The following is a 16,176-nucleotide window of genomic DNA, read 5'->3' on the forward strand; positions in this document are numbered from 1 at the left end:
TAATGATATATTAATTATATCAATATCAATATTAACATCAGATAAAGTAAGCTTTGGGGCAAAAAATTAACATAGATAGGGTCACTTTATTATGATAAATCCTCATTTTACCAGAAGATAGAGCAATTTGAAACCACCATGCACTCTGAATCTCAGCTGTCACCACTGTACTCAGGTGGCTGTCCATTTCCAACCCCAGATGATTTGTCAGTCGTAAATGGGGCTGGATGGCCAGGTTGGGGTCCTCAAGCAAGCGAAATATGGGCAGGTGAGTAGCTGTACCAGACTCCTATCATACCTAGAGGCACAAGGGCATAATGAGATGGAGTCATCCAGACTGGGGGGCCTACAAAATATGTATGACCGACCACAGATAAGAGGACTACTGAATGGCACCAGCTCAATGCCCATCAGTCCCTCGGGACTGCATCTTCACCTCTACTACTGGGAAGAGGGGGGAGAGAGTAACCCACAGGGTTCATCATTAGCAACAAGAGAAGAGATCAGGAGTCCAGGGAACTGATTTTCTTTTCAGGATGTGTGAGGCTAGCAACCAGATGTCAGGATTCTGAGTGCCTCCCCCATCCTTTTCTTCCCCACATGGTGTCCCCATATTTTTTCCTAATTACAGTTAAAGCAGTTATTGTTTATTGAGTAGCTACTATATACCAGACATATTGTACTAGGCACTTTTAATGGATGTTCTCATTTAATCCTCTAGTAACCCTATGGAAGAGGCATTAGCATCATTGTTACAGATGAAGAAATGGAGGATCTGAGAGGTTAATGGACTTCTTTCAAACCACACAGCATGTTTAGTGGCAGAGCCAGAATTCAAATCCAGGTCAGTCTGCCTCCAGGGTTGGTGGCATTTCTGCTTCAGTCTTTCAAGAGAAAGGGGTTCATGTGTTGTCTTTCTGGAAAAGCAAGGAGGGGGTAAAATGGGAGACAGTGTCCCGCTAGGCAGCCAGGACCCCTGAAGGAAGGGAACCCTGGAGGCTGAAGAGGTTGGTGGCAGCACTAGAGAGGCAAGAGGATAAGCCTGTAGCCAGGAACAAAGGAAGAGTGAGAATTGGTGTGGCAATCAACCCAACAGGGCCCAAGATGCTCTCTGACATCCGTAGAGCAGCCAGAGTGACTGTCATCGTGAACACACACACACACACACACACAGAGAAGGGCTGTTTTTGATATGGACCATCCTGTCAGAAGGCACGGGTGATCATTGTGAGTAGATAACATCAACTTACAGAGACACTGGGGGCGGGGACGGTCCCATGTGCCATCTCCCTGGCAGCTGAGCACCGGGGTGCCCAGGAGGTAGAAGCCGTGGTTGCACTGGTAAGACACAGTGGTGCCGTAGCTGAACCTGTGCGGGCCACTGGCATGGATTTGACGAACGCTGTTTTCTTGGTGCCCAGGATCTGTACAGTTGATGACTGCAATGGAATGGGATGATTAGATGTAGAGACCTGGACGTGAGGATTATCTTACGCTTTTATTTATTTATTTATTTATTTGGCGGTACGCGGGCCTCTCACTGTTGTGGCCTCTCCCATTGCAGAGCACAGGCTCTGGACGCGCAGGCTCAGCGGCCATGGCTCACGGGCCCAGCCGCTCCGCGGCATGTGGGATCTTCCCAGACCGGGGCACGAACCCGTGTCCCCTGCATCGGCAGGCGGACTCTCAACCACTGCGCCACCAGGGAAGCCCTCCTACGCTTTTAAATGAGAATTCAGAATTCCAAACAGGCACGTATTTCCAGTACAGCAAAATTTCCGGACCAAGACAGGCTACACAAAGGAGATCCTGCCTGGGAAGGTGAGCTTGTCCTGAGGCTGCTGTACTTCTCCCCTCACCTTGATCACCTGGTTAAGGGATTCATTCTTCCATGTCCAGCTAGACATCACCTCCCTGCAGAAGCCTTCCCACCTCCTCCCAGACTGGTTAACCTCTCCCTCCTCAGCGCTCCAGGTACAAGCCTGGATTGCTCATTGTGATTTGTTTGAATACACGAATCCCTTGAGGGCAGGGATGCCTCCTCTCTGTGAGCAGGTCCCTGATACAATGTCTCCCTCAGCAAAGCTGTGGAAGGGGGATGGGCTCTTCTGGAAACTGTTTTAACCACTTTTACGAGTATTTCAGGGGGAGATTAATCCCGGGGGATAAATTTGACTTTTAAATCCTGAAGTGTTTCCAAAGCAGCTTAACTCAAAATCGAGTGAGATTTGAGAGTAATAACCATATTATTCATAACCCATGATGTGTACTTAAAAAATACATTAATTTAATTTATTTATTTTTGGCTGCATTGGGTCTTCGTTGCTGCGCGCAGGCTTTCTCTAGTTGCAGCGAGTGGGGGCTACTCTTCGTTGCGGTGCGCAGGCTTCTCGTTGCGGTGGCTTCTCTTGCTGCGGAGCACGGGCTCCAGGCACGCGGGCTTCAGTAGTTGTGGCTCGTGAGCTCTAGAGCGCAGGCTCAGTAGTTGTGGTGCACGGGTCCCGCTGCTCTGCGGCATGTGGGATCCTCCCGGATCAGGGCTTGAACCCGTGTCTCCTGCATTGGCAGGCAGACTCTTAACCACTGTGCCACCAGGGAAGCCCGATGATCTGTACTTTTGCTTTCACAACACTTTCACATCCATTATTTTACCTGAACCTCATATGCATCATAAGGGGGGGCAGGGCCAGTACTTAAAATCTTTGATAAGGTTTTCAGGTGTGGGCAGTTTTAACTTCTGATGAGCCTCTCTGAGGCTCAGAGAGGTTGGAGTCATAAAACAGGTAAGTAGCCTTTATTCATTCATGTTGTTTATCGTGATATACTGAGTGCCAAGCATTGTGCTGGGCAGTAAGGATATGACAGAATTTACAGTCTGGAGTAGGGTTTCTCTACCTTGGTACGAAGGATATTTTGGGCTGATAATTATTTATTGTGGGGGCAGTCCTGTGCATTGTAGGATGTTTAACAGCATCCCTGGCCTCTGTCCACTAGATGCCAATAGAAACCCTCCAGTTGTGACAACCAAAAATGTCCTTCGACATCTGTCCCCTATTGGGACAGGGGAGCAGGTAAAATCATCCCCAGTTGAGAACTACTGGTCTAGAGAGAAAGGGACAAATGAACAATTATCCTCTTTGATAAGTGCTCTGATAGGGACAGCAGAGAATGTTCTGGAAGCACAAAGCAGAGCATCTAGCCCAGTGCAGGGGGTGGAGCAGGAAAGACTTCCCAGAAGGAGCAACATTTAAGCTGGCTCTTGATGACTGGGTAGAAATCACCCAGACAAAGAGAGGGTGGGAGGGGACAGAGAAGAATGCATTGGAGGAAACTGTGTCTGGTGCCCTGGGGGGTTTATGGGCACAGGGCACTGTGTGAGGACTCCGGAAGAGGGTCAGTGTGGCTGGGACCCAATGGAGAGCTGAGGCTGGGGGTGGACGAAGTGGAGAAGAGTGGGCTGGACAGGAGGCTGGGCCAGGTCTGTGGGCCCCGTAAACCAGTAGAGGAGACTATTATTATTATTATTATTATTATTTTTTTTTTTTTCTTTTTGCGGTATGCGGGCCTCTCACCGCTGTGGCCTCTCCCGTCGCGGAGCACAGGCTCCGGACGCGCAGGCCCAGCGGCCATGGCTCACGGGCCCAGCCGCTCCGCGGCATATGGGATCCTCCCAGACCGGGGCACGAACCCGTATCCCCTGCATCGGCAGGCGGACTCTCAACCACTGCGCCACCAGGGAGGCCCGAGGAGACTATTATTATCTTAAGGGCAGTGGGAAGTCTTGGGAGGTGTTTTAAACATGGAGTGACTTGATCAGATTTGCATTTTAGGCAGGTCACTCTGTCAGAGTAGAGAATAGGCTGGTGGGGAGAAGGACCAGAGGCCATGATTTCTAAGGATTTTACCCCAGCCGTCTGTTTCTAAGATCGGCTCTTGAGTACACCACCCCAGGAAGGGGCTGGGACGGGGGAGCTGAAGTTACAGGCAGGACCTTGTGTTGGGGAGACAGGAGAAGGGGGCATGGGATAACAACACCCCAAAGCATCAGTTCTCAGCTTCTTCCTGCCTGGATAGGTGATGGAAGGAAGGTCAACTCAAGGTCACGACAATTTCCCGTGTTCTCTAGAACCTTGTCTCACTCAAAATGGCACCTTGAAATGTTGAGAGGAATGTTATTTTAAGGTTGGCTGTGAATGTATCTTTAATGATTTTAAAACATCATTTGAAAAATTTGGTTCTTTAATATCAGTTACAAATGACTTGTGACACACTGCTCAGCCAATCGCCATGCACCCCCAAACACTGCGAGGAGGAGCCGTCATCCAAGGGAGTCTCAGCCCTCACACCTTACAGCTGTGAAGACTTGATCAACCTCTAGACCAGCGCTGGCCTCGCTCACTGTTCACTCTGTCTGACTCTCCATTCAAACGTCAGCTAGCCTGCCAGGCCACTCTTGGGTGGAGGCAGACAGCTCCATTGCCCTTCATTGCTGTGAGCAGCCTTTAAAAGCTTTAGAAGCTATTTCCTAAATAGACCGAATGGGGCTGGAATATCCTCTACTCAGAGTCTGCCTCTTGAGTCCGTGGTTTCTTTTCTTCCCTCCCTCTTCATCCCAACCCCTAGACTGTTTGCTTTTTATTTTTCATTTGAACCCTTGTGGTTTTTTTTTTCTTTCATCAAGAATGGGGCTCTATATGATAATGGTGAATTATTCGGTCTACGAAATGTAAACAGAAGATGGTTTTCCATTTCTATTTTGAAAGATGAACGTCCTTTGCTTTCTTTATATAACCAGTGAAGAAATTTGACGTGGCTGTATCTAGAGGTTGAGAAAGCCCCCATTTATGGTTCTTTTCTGTCCCAAGTCTTCCCCATTTGGTCAAAGTAGCACCAAAATGGAATCCACTGGCTTCCGCTTGTGGGTCACAGACCACAGATGGCAGAGGTACTGGGGGTGGGGGAGGGGAGAAAAAGGGTGACTCACTTCGGCAGGTGGGCAGCACGTCGCTCCACTGCCCGCTGGCCAGGCACTGGGACCGAACAGCCCCCTCAGCCACATACCCAGGGTTGCAAACAAACTTCACCACATCGTTGAGGTTGAACTGGTTGCCCTGGGTGAGGCCGTTCATTGGGTTGCCTGGGTGTCCACAGGTAATTGCTGTAATCAGAACAGAGGAGAGGTAAGCCCTCCTGTTATTCCATATCCCCCAAAGTCCATCCTCTCCTCACCTGACGTTAATCATACCCATCAGTGAAGTTCAGCCTTAGGTCTAACTTTAGTCTCTTTTGCTGGAAAATTCTGCTTCCCTGAAATCAGCATGTGGACGTTCCTTTTTCTTTGAAGGCATGTCCACCGCTTGGACAACACAAGAGAAGTCATTCTTGGACTTCCACAGGGTGTTAGGCTCACAGTGCCGTTCTCTGTCCCTCCCGCCTTGTTTCCTCTCCCTTATCCCCTGGCTCCCCAACTCCACTCTTCTTCGCCAGATACATTGGTAACTACCTCTCATGTGATGCAGACCCAGCCTAGTTCCTGGGCCAATGTGGACGGAGCCAGAGTCAATACTAACCACACCTGCGTGGATGGACCGGTCACTCTGACAGACCAGTGGGAACCAGAGCGTTTAGTGGGGGCACAACCTTTCCCCCACTCCTTCCACGTGAAGGGAGTTCAATTCATGTAATTCCTGGCCTTGCTCTGTGATCTTTTCCTTACTCTGCCCCGGGTAACGGGGAGCGGCCCATCTGTGCAATTTGGGAAGAATAAAGGCTCAGCCCTGCCTTCCTCCTCTTGGGACCCGGCGGCCTGTGGGCAGCGATGCTCCTCTGCCCGACTCCTCCAGAGACAGGCTCTCCCCAGCAATGGAGCGATGCCCGCCCCAGTGCAGTACTGCCTCTGACTGTGTGTGAATCCACCCCGTTCTGGGGTTTATTTAGCAGATTCTACTTGGCTCTGACATTAAGCTATGGGTTCCAACTCTTTATCAGGAATAAAAGTGATATTTTGGCTTCCACCCATGACTCTGTTTCATTTTGTAATTTGTTCAACCCTGGGCAGGGAAGGAAGAGTGCCCTGGTGCTTGTAGGGCTCAGGCATTCCCCACTTCCTCCCAGTAGTGGAGTTCACTCCACCCTGTGGCACTGGCCTCTTCGAGTTTTCTTGAACAAGCAAGTTCCTGCCCCAGAGACTTTGTACTTGCTTTCCTCTTGGCTGGAACATCCCTTGGCTCCTGCACTCATAGCCTCAGGTGCCCCCTCCAATGTCACTAGCAGAGAGGCCTTCCCTTACGACCAGATAAACAACCTCCCCAGTACTGCCCAGCCCCCTTGTCCTGCCCTGCTTTTCTCCACTCTGCATGTACTTCTTCATGTGTTCATTGCCTGTCTCCCTCTACCTGAATGGAAGCTCCCTGGGACAGGGACTCTGTTTCGCTCCTTGCTCTGTCTTTCGTGTATGTACCAGTGCCTGACATACAGGAAGAGCTTGATAAATATTTGCTGCGTGAACGAACAAATGAGTGAGCCATGAATGGATGGATGCCTGGCTTCTGCTCTGATCCCTCGTCCCTAGTTCTGTTCAGTACCTGCCTGGTACCTAGTCTCTTTGGGTTGAACTCCCACTTGATGGCTTTGAGGCCTCTCCCATGGTTCTGGATTTTTAGCTGTGAGGGGTTGAGGAGCCATGAGGAATGCTTTCTTATCCCAATACTTGGATTTATGAGGACCCCACCCCAGACCCAAATGGTATGGACGGAGGTTGGGGAACAAGGCCAAGTAGGACCCACGTTTGGCTGTGGCCACATCTGCTGTCTTTCTGGGCCCGTTCTCTTATGTAAATCCCAACAGTAGCATCCCTGACTCTAGCAGAGAGAGCTGGGCAGAGGCGTGCTGTTATAATGGACTACAGGGGTTCAAGACTGCCCGGTGTGGTGGGGCGAGAATGGACTAGGAGGCCAGCAGACCAGGGTTTATAGTTCAGCTCTGTCCTTTCCTTCCTTTGGACAACTCACTCTACACCTCAGCTCCTATATCTCTAAAGTAAGGATTTCAATATGCATTAACAGGGTTGCTTTAAAAACAGATTCATACATTTGCTCTTCATTAAATGTTTACCGAGCACTAAGTGCGAGACACTCTGCTACATACTGATGATATGCAAGGAGCTCAGGGGGCTCACTTCTCAGCCTAGTAGGAGAGTAGGCAGGGATGCAGGCTCTCACAACACCATGGCTGGTGCCGAGACAGGCGGGTGCCCAGGAGGGGCACCTACCCTCTGCTAGGGAGGGAGTGGTTAAGGAGGGTCCACAGAGGGCATGGCATGCCCTCTGAGCTGGGTCTCAAGGCTGAGCAGGACTTCGCCAGGTTAGTGAAGTGGTGGGAGAATGGAGGTAAGCTTCATAGGGTCTGTGAATCCTCTGAAATGATATGCAAAATATTGGGTGTTTGCGATCAGCTTGGGAGAGGATCCATTTTCTCACCAGACTCACAAAGGGTCATGACCCCAAAGACTAAAATAACCACTTGTATAGAGTGAGAGAAGAGGGCTGAGGAGTATAACCTTTGGGAGGAGCACCAGCTTTTGAGCTGCAGATTGACCGAAATGCCCGCAAAGGACACGGAGGGATGGTCAGCAAAGCAGTAAATCAAGCTCACAGGAGGTGGGAGTGTCACAGACCCATGGAGAGAGTTCAAGACTCATCAGATGGCCCAGAGGGCTCTGTTTCTCTGGAGAGCCCTGATGAATACAGGCGCAAAGGGAGAAGGAGAACACACCACTGGGAAGGAAAAGAGGAGTTCTGTTGGACTGGGGCTCTTAACTGGACCTCGAGCACATGCACTACTGGACTCAGATTTCCTGAGAGCCGAGACTACGACACATTCAATTCATCTTTACCCACAACACCTAACACAGCACCTGGCACAGAGTAGGTACTAAGGAAAGGTTTCTTGAATTCGGTCTTACAGGCTGAGGGAAATTAATAGAAATGGAAGGTCCACAGTTCAGAGGAGAGAAGTGAAAACAGTCTAAGCTTACTAGGAAGGCAGAAGGGAAGGAGGTCCAGAGACCCATGGAGGGATTAGCCTTGGGCCTCCTTCCAGATGGGAGGGAAGGGACAAGGATGAAGGCAGACAAGGACAGACGGGTGAGCCAGGGAAGCAGGAAGTGGAAGGGGTTATTATCTGATGGCCTCTATTGTCTCTGCACAGTAGAAAGTGAGATTATATGATTAGCTAATAATTATCGGGGTCTATATGCATTATTTCATTTAATCCTCACAACCCCGTGAGGTAGGCACCATCGTTATCTTCATAGGAAAAGAGAGTTTCAGAGGAGTCTGGGGACTTGTTCAAGGGGCACAGTTTCTAAGTGGCTCGTCTGAGCTCTCAACCTAGCTTCTCTGCTTTCAGGACATCTTCACTATTTGCTATTTGCTGACAAATAGAATACGGGTGTTCAGAAAGGAGGTGAAATTGTGAACTAGCTGTGAAATTGTGTGGAATGGACAAGGGAGCTGACTGAGGAAATGTAGATGGGCAGCTGGAAAGTTCTGAGAGTCTGGTTGATATCATACATTTTGAGTCCATAGGTGATGGCAGCTAACACAGTACGTGCCACAGAGCAATCACTTTTAAATACTTGTTCTATTACTCTTGTCGTCCTACTCCAGATACTTCCTAAAACTCTGTGCTCCAGGAGAGAATGGAGCTTGGTACAAGAGATCTTGGATTCTGTGATGTGACAGAGCGGTGGCATCACCACCACCACCACACTATCATCACAACAGCAACAGGAGCATCTGACCATTTCACATGTATTGATTAATCCTCACAATAGTCTCTGAGGTACCTGCCTTTCATAGATGAGGAAAGAGACCTAGTGAGATAAGCTAGCTTGCCTAAAGCCACATGCTACGTAGTGGTAGATCTGGAACTTGAACCCAGGCAATCTAGGTCCAGGGTCCAAGTGTCCAAATGCTTTACTATACTGCCTTTCAGTAAGGACCAGGTGCAAAATTAAGTATCTTAGGTTCGGCAGACATCCTCCATTTTTTCAGACTCCAACATTCCCTATTATTTGTAACCCAAATCTTTTCACACATATTCTGTGTCAATTTCTTAAAGGCATTTGAATTTGCATTTCCTGGATTAAACCAAACATGTTTTGTTTAGACACATCTAGAAGGCTGACTGAATATAGATAGGTCTTCCTTTCTGTAAACCTAACACTTAAGAAACTATTAAGACTAATTTTCACGCATTGCTTGTTGAGTAAGGCTCATTATTTCATTGTTCCATCTCATATATGAAAAACCAAATGAAAAAGAATTAAAAACAAAAACCTGCCTTACAAAAATTAAGAACAAAACCTGCACTTTATATAAAGGCTCACTTTATGGAACTTTAGAAAGTAAAAAAATTTCCAAATTACTTCCAGGCAACTGAGAATAAACAGTGGCCATCTAAATCCCAAAAATGCAGACTAACAAGAAGAAGAAATAAAACTGTAGAAAGCCCAGGCCTGCAGCATAACTAGAAGACAGACAATGCTGTAAACTTTAAGTTACGTGTAAGTAGAAAAATAAACACTAAACCCAGGCAGAACTATTTTTCATGCTTCTGTCGCAAGCCTTTGTAGAGAGCAAGGCTGTATGGAGAGGACAGGAGAGGAGAGGAGCAGGGGAATGTTGATCTAAAGTCACTGCTAGAAAGAGAAAGTCTATCTTAAATGTGAACATATTGAAAAAGGATCTGAGTATGTCAATACACTGATTACAGGAAAGGGACATACAAGTTAACAACCTTTCCTAAATATCAAATGAAAAAAAAAAAAGCAAAGCAAAAAAAACAAAGAGAACACATCATACAGAGAAAGAAATAAATATGTGTATTATATTTTACACATAATAATTAAACATGACAATTAAAACCAAACATACAAGTTATAACAATATATGTGAATGAATTTGACTAACCTATTAAAAGAAAAAGATTTTCAAACTGGCTCAGAAGGCAAGGCCCAACTCTATGATGTATATAACAGACACATCTAGTTTAAGTGATTCAGAAAGTCTAAAATGAAGGGTGGTTAAAGGTATACCAGGCAAATGGGCAAAGGATGAGAGTAGGGGCCATAAACCTAATAGTATTAGACACAGTACCATTCAAACTAGAAAATACTAAAAGTGATAATGAAGCCTTTTTTTTTTTCTTTTTTGTGGTATGCAGGCCCCTCACTGTTGTGGCCTCTCCCGTCGCGGAGCACAGGCTCTGGACGTGCAGGCTCAGCGGCCATGGCTCATGGGCCCAGCCGCTCCACGGCATGTGGGATCCTCCCGGACCGGGGCACGAACCCGTGTCCCCTGCATCAGCAGGTGGACTCTCAACCACTGTGCCACCAGGGAAGCCCGATAATGAAGATATTTTTAAAGGCTAAAACCACAATTTGCAATGTAGATATAATAGTTATGAATATCTATGTACCAAATAAAGCAATTATTGTTACATAACAGAAACTATAGGAAATCTAAGAAAAAATAGAAGAACACTAATAAAAGAAAACTTTGAAACACAAATTTCAGAACAAAACAGGTCAGGTGGACAAAAAAATAAGTAAGCATACAGAAGACCTAAACAACAAAATCAATAAGGCATGTCTTATGGTTATATATAGAACTTAACACACTAATACGCTTTCTTCTCAAATGCACATGGAACATTCATAACAACTGATCAAATATTAGGCCACAAAGGAAGCCTCAGTAAATTCCATGAAGTAGAAATATTATATACAGTGCAATAAATTAGAAATGAATATCAATGTAAAAATCAAAAAGGTCCTTCCATCTGGAAATAAAAACCACACACTCTTTTATTAAAAAGAACTTTTAGGTGAAAGGGGGAATTAATATCAAAATTACAGAATTTCTGAGAAATAATAAAACCCTGATTTTTATAATCTGTGGGATATGATTAGAGCAGTGATCAGAAGAAATTTTATAGCCTTAAACACTTACATCCATAATAATCAATAAAAAACGAAAGACTGAAAATAAATGAACTAAATTCCTAATTCAAAAGCAAGAAAATGAACAAAGAAGTTAATCACAAGGAAGAAAATAATAAAGGTGAAAGCAATAATTAATGATGCAGAAAACTGAAAAAAACAGATGTAATTATTGTCTCTGAAAAACATTAACAAAACATACAAAAACCTCTAGCTAACCTAATCAAGACAACACAAGAGAAAGTCCATGTTGCACCTGAGCCCGTGACTAGGGAGAGTGGGTACCATACTTACGCACACAGAAAGGGGTCTTGCCTGACCAGTGATGATCCTGCTGGCAGATGCGCACAGACATGCCGATCAGGCGGAAGCCGGCGTTGCACTGGTACACCACGCTGCCCCGGTAGTTGTAGTTCTCCCCATTGATTTGCCCGTTGACGATGGGCTCAGGGGTCCCGCAGTGTCCAGCTTTGGTGGGATGTGGGAAAAGAGGTGGGAAAATAAGGTGGGACTTGGTCAAATGAGGGGAGGGGGAGACATGGACGGTGGGGAAAAGGACCACCCATCGTTTTTCCCACCTCCCCCTGACTGCAGCATCCAGGACTGACTTCAGGAATCCTAGACGTGATAGAAGTGGTGTTGAAGACTTGGCAACCCCAAATCCCAAGGTTGCATTCCAAATGGCTACCCATCTCTGAGCTTTAGTTTCTGTGTCTGTACATGGGTGAGAAATGATCACTGTTACTGCCCTGCCTCTGGGATCGTCCCCCTCTTTTTCTCATCAGCCAGCATTTCCAGAGCATCGACTGCATGGAGGGCACCGTGGTCTCATTAAGGCAGTCAAAGCCTAGTTGTGAATGAGCTTATTTACAAAACAGAAACAGACTTACAGACTGACAGAATGAACTTATGGTTACCAGCAGTGGGGGGAGGGAGGGGAGGGGGAAACGGGGTGTTGGGGGGGGATAGTTAGGGAGTTTGGGATTGATGTGTACACACTGCTATATTCTAAATGGATAACCAACAAGGACCTACTGTATAGCACAGGGAACTCTGCTCAATATTATGTAACAACCTAAATGGGAAAATAATTTGAAAAAGAATAAAAAAATGTCTGGTCGTGTTGAAAATAACTACGTAAGACCAGGTGGCTCAGCTAAATTCATCCTTCTTTCTTGAGTGGCAAGGAACACAGATAATATAAATCTAGGTGAGTTATTTTTTTAAAATGGGGTTTAGGTAGAGTGTATTTCTAGTGTTTCCACTAGCATTTTTTGGCTCTGTGTGGAAATAACTCATGACTGTGTCTCTAACAGAGGCCTGAGACAGGGGGAGGGCAGCACTGTACACTCTGGAACAGACCGTCCAATCTATGCTGTTGGGTCTGTGTAGCTGGGACCCTCCTTTGGAGTTGAGGGGCCCAAGAAAGGTGTGAGAGAAGAGAGAACTTTAGTATCTAATGTTTAGGCAGGGACTGGATTAACCATGGGGGAAATGATAACTCTGCCCTCTGTAAGCCAAGTTGGTTTTTATGCTTTTGTCATACATGGACATATTTTTGTCATAAAACAAGCTAATGACAAAAATATTTATTTATTATATGATATAGTATATATAATATTGTATTTTTGTATACATATTTATGTAAAATTTGCTAATACATATTGGGTTGGTCAAAAAGTTCGTCTGGGATTTCCCCTAAGATCTTACGGAAAAACCAATAATATAAATGGTATTTTAGGTGTGCTGCAGGAATGTGTCTCTGTAAAGTGTCACTGGAGGCGGAGATGGGGGCTTTACCATCATACGAGGGCCAATAAGAAGGGGGTGTCTTTTTGATCAGAATGAGAGCCCCTCGAAGGTTTTGTCTCCTCAGACTTGAAGTTCTTCGCATTCTTTTGGGTGCTCCAAGGGAAGCTAGTTCAGGATTTTGCTTATGGTAGATGCCAATAGCTGTTTGGATTAAGCATTTTATGACAGTAGGTAAAACAGTACTGTTCAAAGATTGGAATGCAGCTTTGGAAAGATCTAACCTGTCCTGAGGAGGGGAAAAGGGACAGGAGAGGTCCAGGGAGGTCACTTACCGAGGCAGCGGACTTCGGAGCCACTCCAGAGCCCGTTGGCCATGCACTCTCGCACCCTGGAGCCCACCAGCGTGTACCCGGAGTTGCAGGAGAAGATGGCCGTTGCCCCGTAGACGGACAGGGTTCCGATGCGGTGCCCATTGGGTGGGATGGGGAGCTCACCACAGGAGATGACTACAAAGACCACAAAATGCTCAGGAAGCCAGCCCCGAGAGACGGGACACATGCTGCTTCTGATTAGCAAGAATAATGACAAAAATAAGATCTGTTTAACCTACTCTAATGGGACTCACGACCAGAATACAGGTCACCACCGTGACTGCTGTGCTGTTACACTGGGCCCGTGATTCTTTTTTTTTTTTTTTTTTTTTTGCGGTATGCGGGCCTCTCACTGCTGTGGCCTCTCCCGTTGCGGAGCACAGGCTCCGGACGTGCAGGCTCAGTGGCCATGGCTCATGGGCCCAGCCACTCAGCAGCATGTGGGACCCTCCCGGACTGGGGCACGAGCTCGTGTCCCCTGCATCGGCAGGCGGACTCTAAACCACTGCGCCACCAGGGAAGCCCAGAGGCAGCTTTTTAATAAGATGACAAGATGCTGAGAAGTGCTTCCTTAAAGGAATAGGTCTCTCCCCAGCTCCTGGTTCTAGGTGAGTGATCAGAGGAGGTTCACTGCAGTCCCTGGCTACACTCCTCTTCTCCACGCCCCCCCAATTCAGCCCAGGTATGAGACGGCTCAGGGTGTAGGCATTGTGAAAAACTTGCCCACCCTGCCCTCCTGGGCTTACTTTGGCAGGTGGGCGTAGAGTTGCCGAGGCTCCACTTGCCATTGGCCTGACAGCGGATGACCCTCTGGCCAGTGTAGTAGTAGCCAGGGTCACAGATGAGCATCAGCTGGGCCTGGAACTGGTACTGCGTCTCAAAGATGAGCCTCCATCGGCCGTGTTCCACACTGACGCTGCTGATGTCGGGACAGGTCACAGCTGGGGAGGTAAAAAGCAGAGAGGAGGATTAATAAATTAATTATGGAAGACACTGACAACCCAGAGCTGGGGACTGGGAGACCGTAACGCAGTAATGATGAATCCAAGAGCCGTTAGTCCCCAGGCAGGTGGTCAATGAGTGAAGTGAGCTGGGTGGGGAATTAGCAACCTGGGGTGGGCAGATCTGCCAAATTAAAAAAAAAGGGAGGGCTTCCCTGGTGGCGCAGTGGTTGAGAGTCCGCCTGCCAATGCAGGGGACGCGGGTTTGTGTCCCGGTCCGGGATAGGTCCCACATGCTGCGGAGCAGCTGGGCCCGTGAGCCATGGCCGCTGAGCCTGCGCATCTGGAGCCTGTGCTCCATAACGGGAGAGGCCACAACAGTGAGAGGCCCGCATACCGCAAAGAAAAAAAAAAGAAGAAAGGGAGGTGGCACTCAGTCAGTGTTGACTGTGGATGTGAGACTGCAAATTCCAATTGGTCAGATCTGCCTTTTTCAAGAGAAGCTACAAATACGAATTTTTATGTAAAATTTTCTGATTTTAAAATGTTGGGAAGAAATTCAAAAAATTTTAATACAGCACTGCATAGGCCAAAGAACCAAAACAAAACAAAAACAGAAACACAAAACCTTGTATCTTCAGACTAGATATAGCCCATTAGGCTGCCAGTGTGTGACTTTGGCCTTAAAACTGAAGTACATCTCTGTTATTTTAGAGTTTTGTGATCAAAGGACATTCATGCCAACTTTCTGACAGTTTTTCCATCTAAAAGGAAGTGGACCAGTCATTCCTACATTCTGTGATGGTTTATGGAAACATCTCAGGGAGCAATGGTCTATCAATGTTTTGAAGCAGTTTCAAATGGGAACCCAAGTTGGTAGATGGCAGTACCCACTTGTCTCAGCTGAGTCCCCAGCTTCCATGGGCATGTCTTTTCCCATTACTGGATGTTTAGCTCGCTCCTTGCAGGAATCTTTTCAGCTGCTTACCCAGCCCTTTGACACCCCCGCCTCCCCTACCCAAGGACTCACGGACACACTGTGCGGGGACATTGCGGTTGCTCCATAGGCCTGTCTCCTGACATTCTGCTGTGGCCTCGGCACCCGCCTGGAGGTGGTAGCCTTCGCTGCAGCTGTACACAGCCTTGGTCCCCACCGTGTACTCTTTGCCAAACACCATTCCGTTCTTGGGGGCCTCAGGAAGCCCACAGGAAAGAGCTAGTGGAGGAAAAGAATGTCATGAGCATGTCTGCTTCAAGGATGGTGTTCTGAGAACATATTTTTATCTTTTCCTTTCCCTTGAGGCCCTAATAAAATGATAGTAAAGACTAACAAGAGGGAAAAGCCTCATAACAAAAAAGAAAATGGGAAGATCAGTAGAGGAGATGAAAATAAAAAAGCTTTGGAAGATGAAATGCAGATAGAAGTGTGTTGATGGATTAAATGGAGTTGAGAAGCTGCAGCACAAAATATACAGGAGGGAGCTATGGGGTGAGACCAGTTCTCCATCCCTTCCCACAAACACAGTGTAGAGCCATTCAGGCAGCCATTCTCCAAACTAAACAGCTTTACCCACTGAAGGAAAAAAAAGAAAAAAAAAAAAAAAAAGGAAAGAACTCCCTTGAGAGAATTAGGGATGCTATGGTAGAAGTAGGCATCCTGGAATAAAGCTCTTTTAAGCCTTAAATATAAAGACTTTCAGCCTAAAGCCTGCCCCGCTGTCTGCTTATCTCTGCTACATACTCAACTCAACTTCTTATTCATGGGAGAGATCTAGTGGGCAATGATAGTTGCATATAATAACAGCAAAGGTAACCCACATCTGTTACCTGGAAAAATCAACCTAGCCTTTACTTTGAAATATGAACAATTAAAGATCACTATACAAATGAAGAAAACCAGCAGCATGAAAGTGATAAACAAAGATAAGATTAAAAATAGAAAGAAAAGTCTCCTTTAGGAAACAGAACTAACTCAGGTAACAGAAGACACATAACTTTAAACTTCTGATCTTGAGAAAGTCAATGTGACGTATAATAAAATGAGAAGAGAGGGCTTTGAAAAGAGAACAACAAAAAGTGAACAAGGAAGGGCTCTGTTAAGTTAAAA

The 16,176-nt window shown here is 46.6% G+C and overlaps 1 protein-coding gene across 2 annotated transcripts in view; it reads right to left on the bottom strand.

The window, feature by feature from the left end:
• Positions 1–16,176, bottom strand: part of CSMD2 (CUB and Sushi multiple domains 2) — a 660,274-nt gene that overhangs the window by 42,289 nt on the left and 601,809 nt on the right. For both annotated transcript variants that reach the window (XM_060081981.1, XM_060081974.1), the window contains exons 50-55: positions 15,100–15,285; positions 13,875–14,069; positions 13,090–13,263; positions 11,300–11,473; positions 4,985–5,158; positions 1,251–1,439 (exon numbers count right to left, since the gene is read on the bottom strand). In XM_060081981.1, coding sequence (XP_059937964.1) covers positions 1,251–1,439; positions 4,985–5,158; positions 11,300–11,473; positions 13,090–13,263; positions 13,875–14,069; positions 15,100–15,285 — 1,092 coding nt within the window. The remainder of the gene's footprint in view (positions 1–1,250; positions 1,440–4,984; positions 5,159–11,299; positions 11,474–13,089; positions 13,264–13,874; positions 14,070–15,099; positions 15,286–16,176) is intronic.

This window comes from Mesoplodon densirostris, chromosome 2 (genome assembly GCF_025265405.1).
Source record: "Mesoplodon densirostris isolate mMesDen1 chromosome 2, mMesDen1 primary haplotype, whole genome shotgun sequence".
NCBI classification, from domain to species: domain Eukaryota; kingdom Metazoa; phylum Chordata; class Mammalia; order Artiodactyla; family Ziphiidae; genus Mesoplodon; species Mesoplodon densirostris.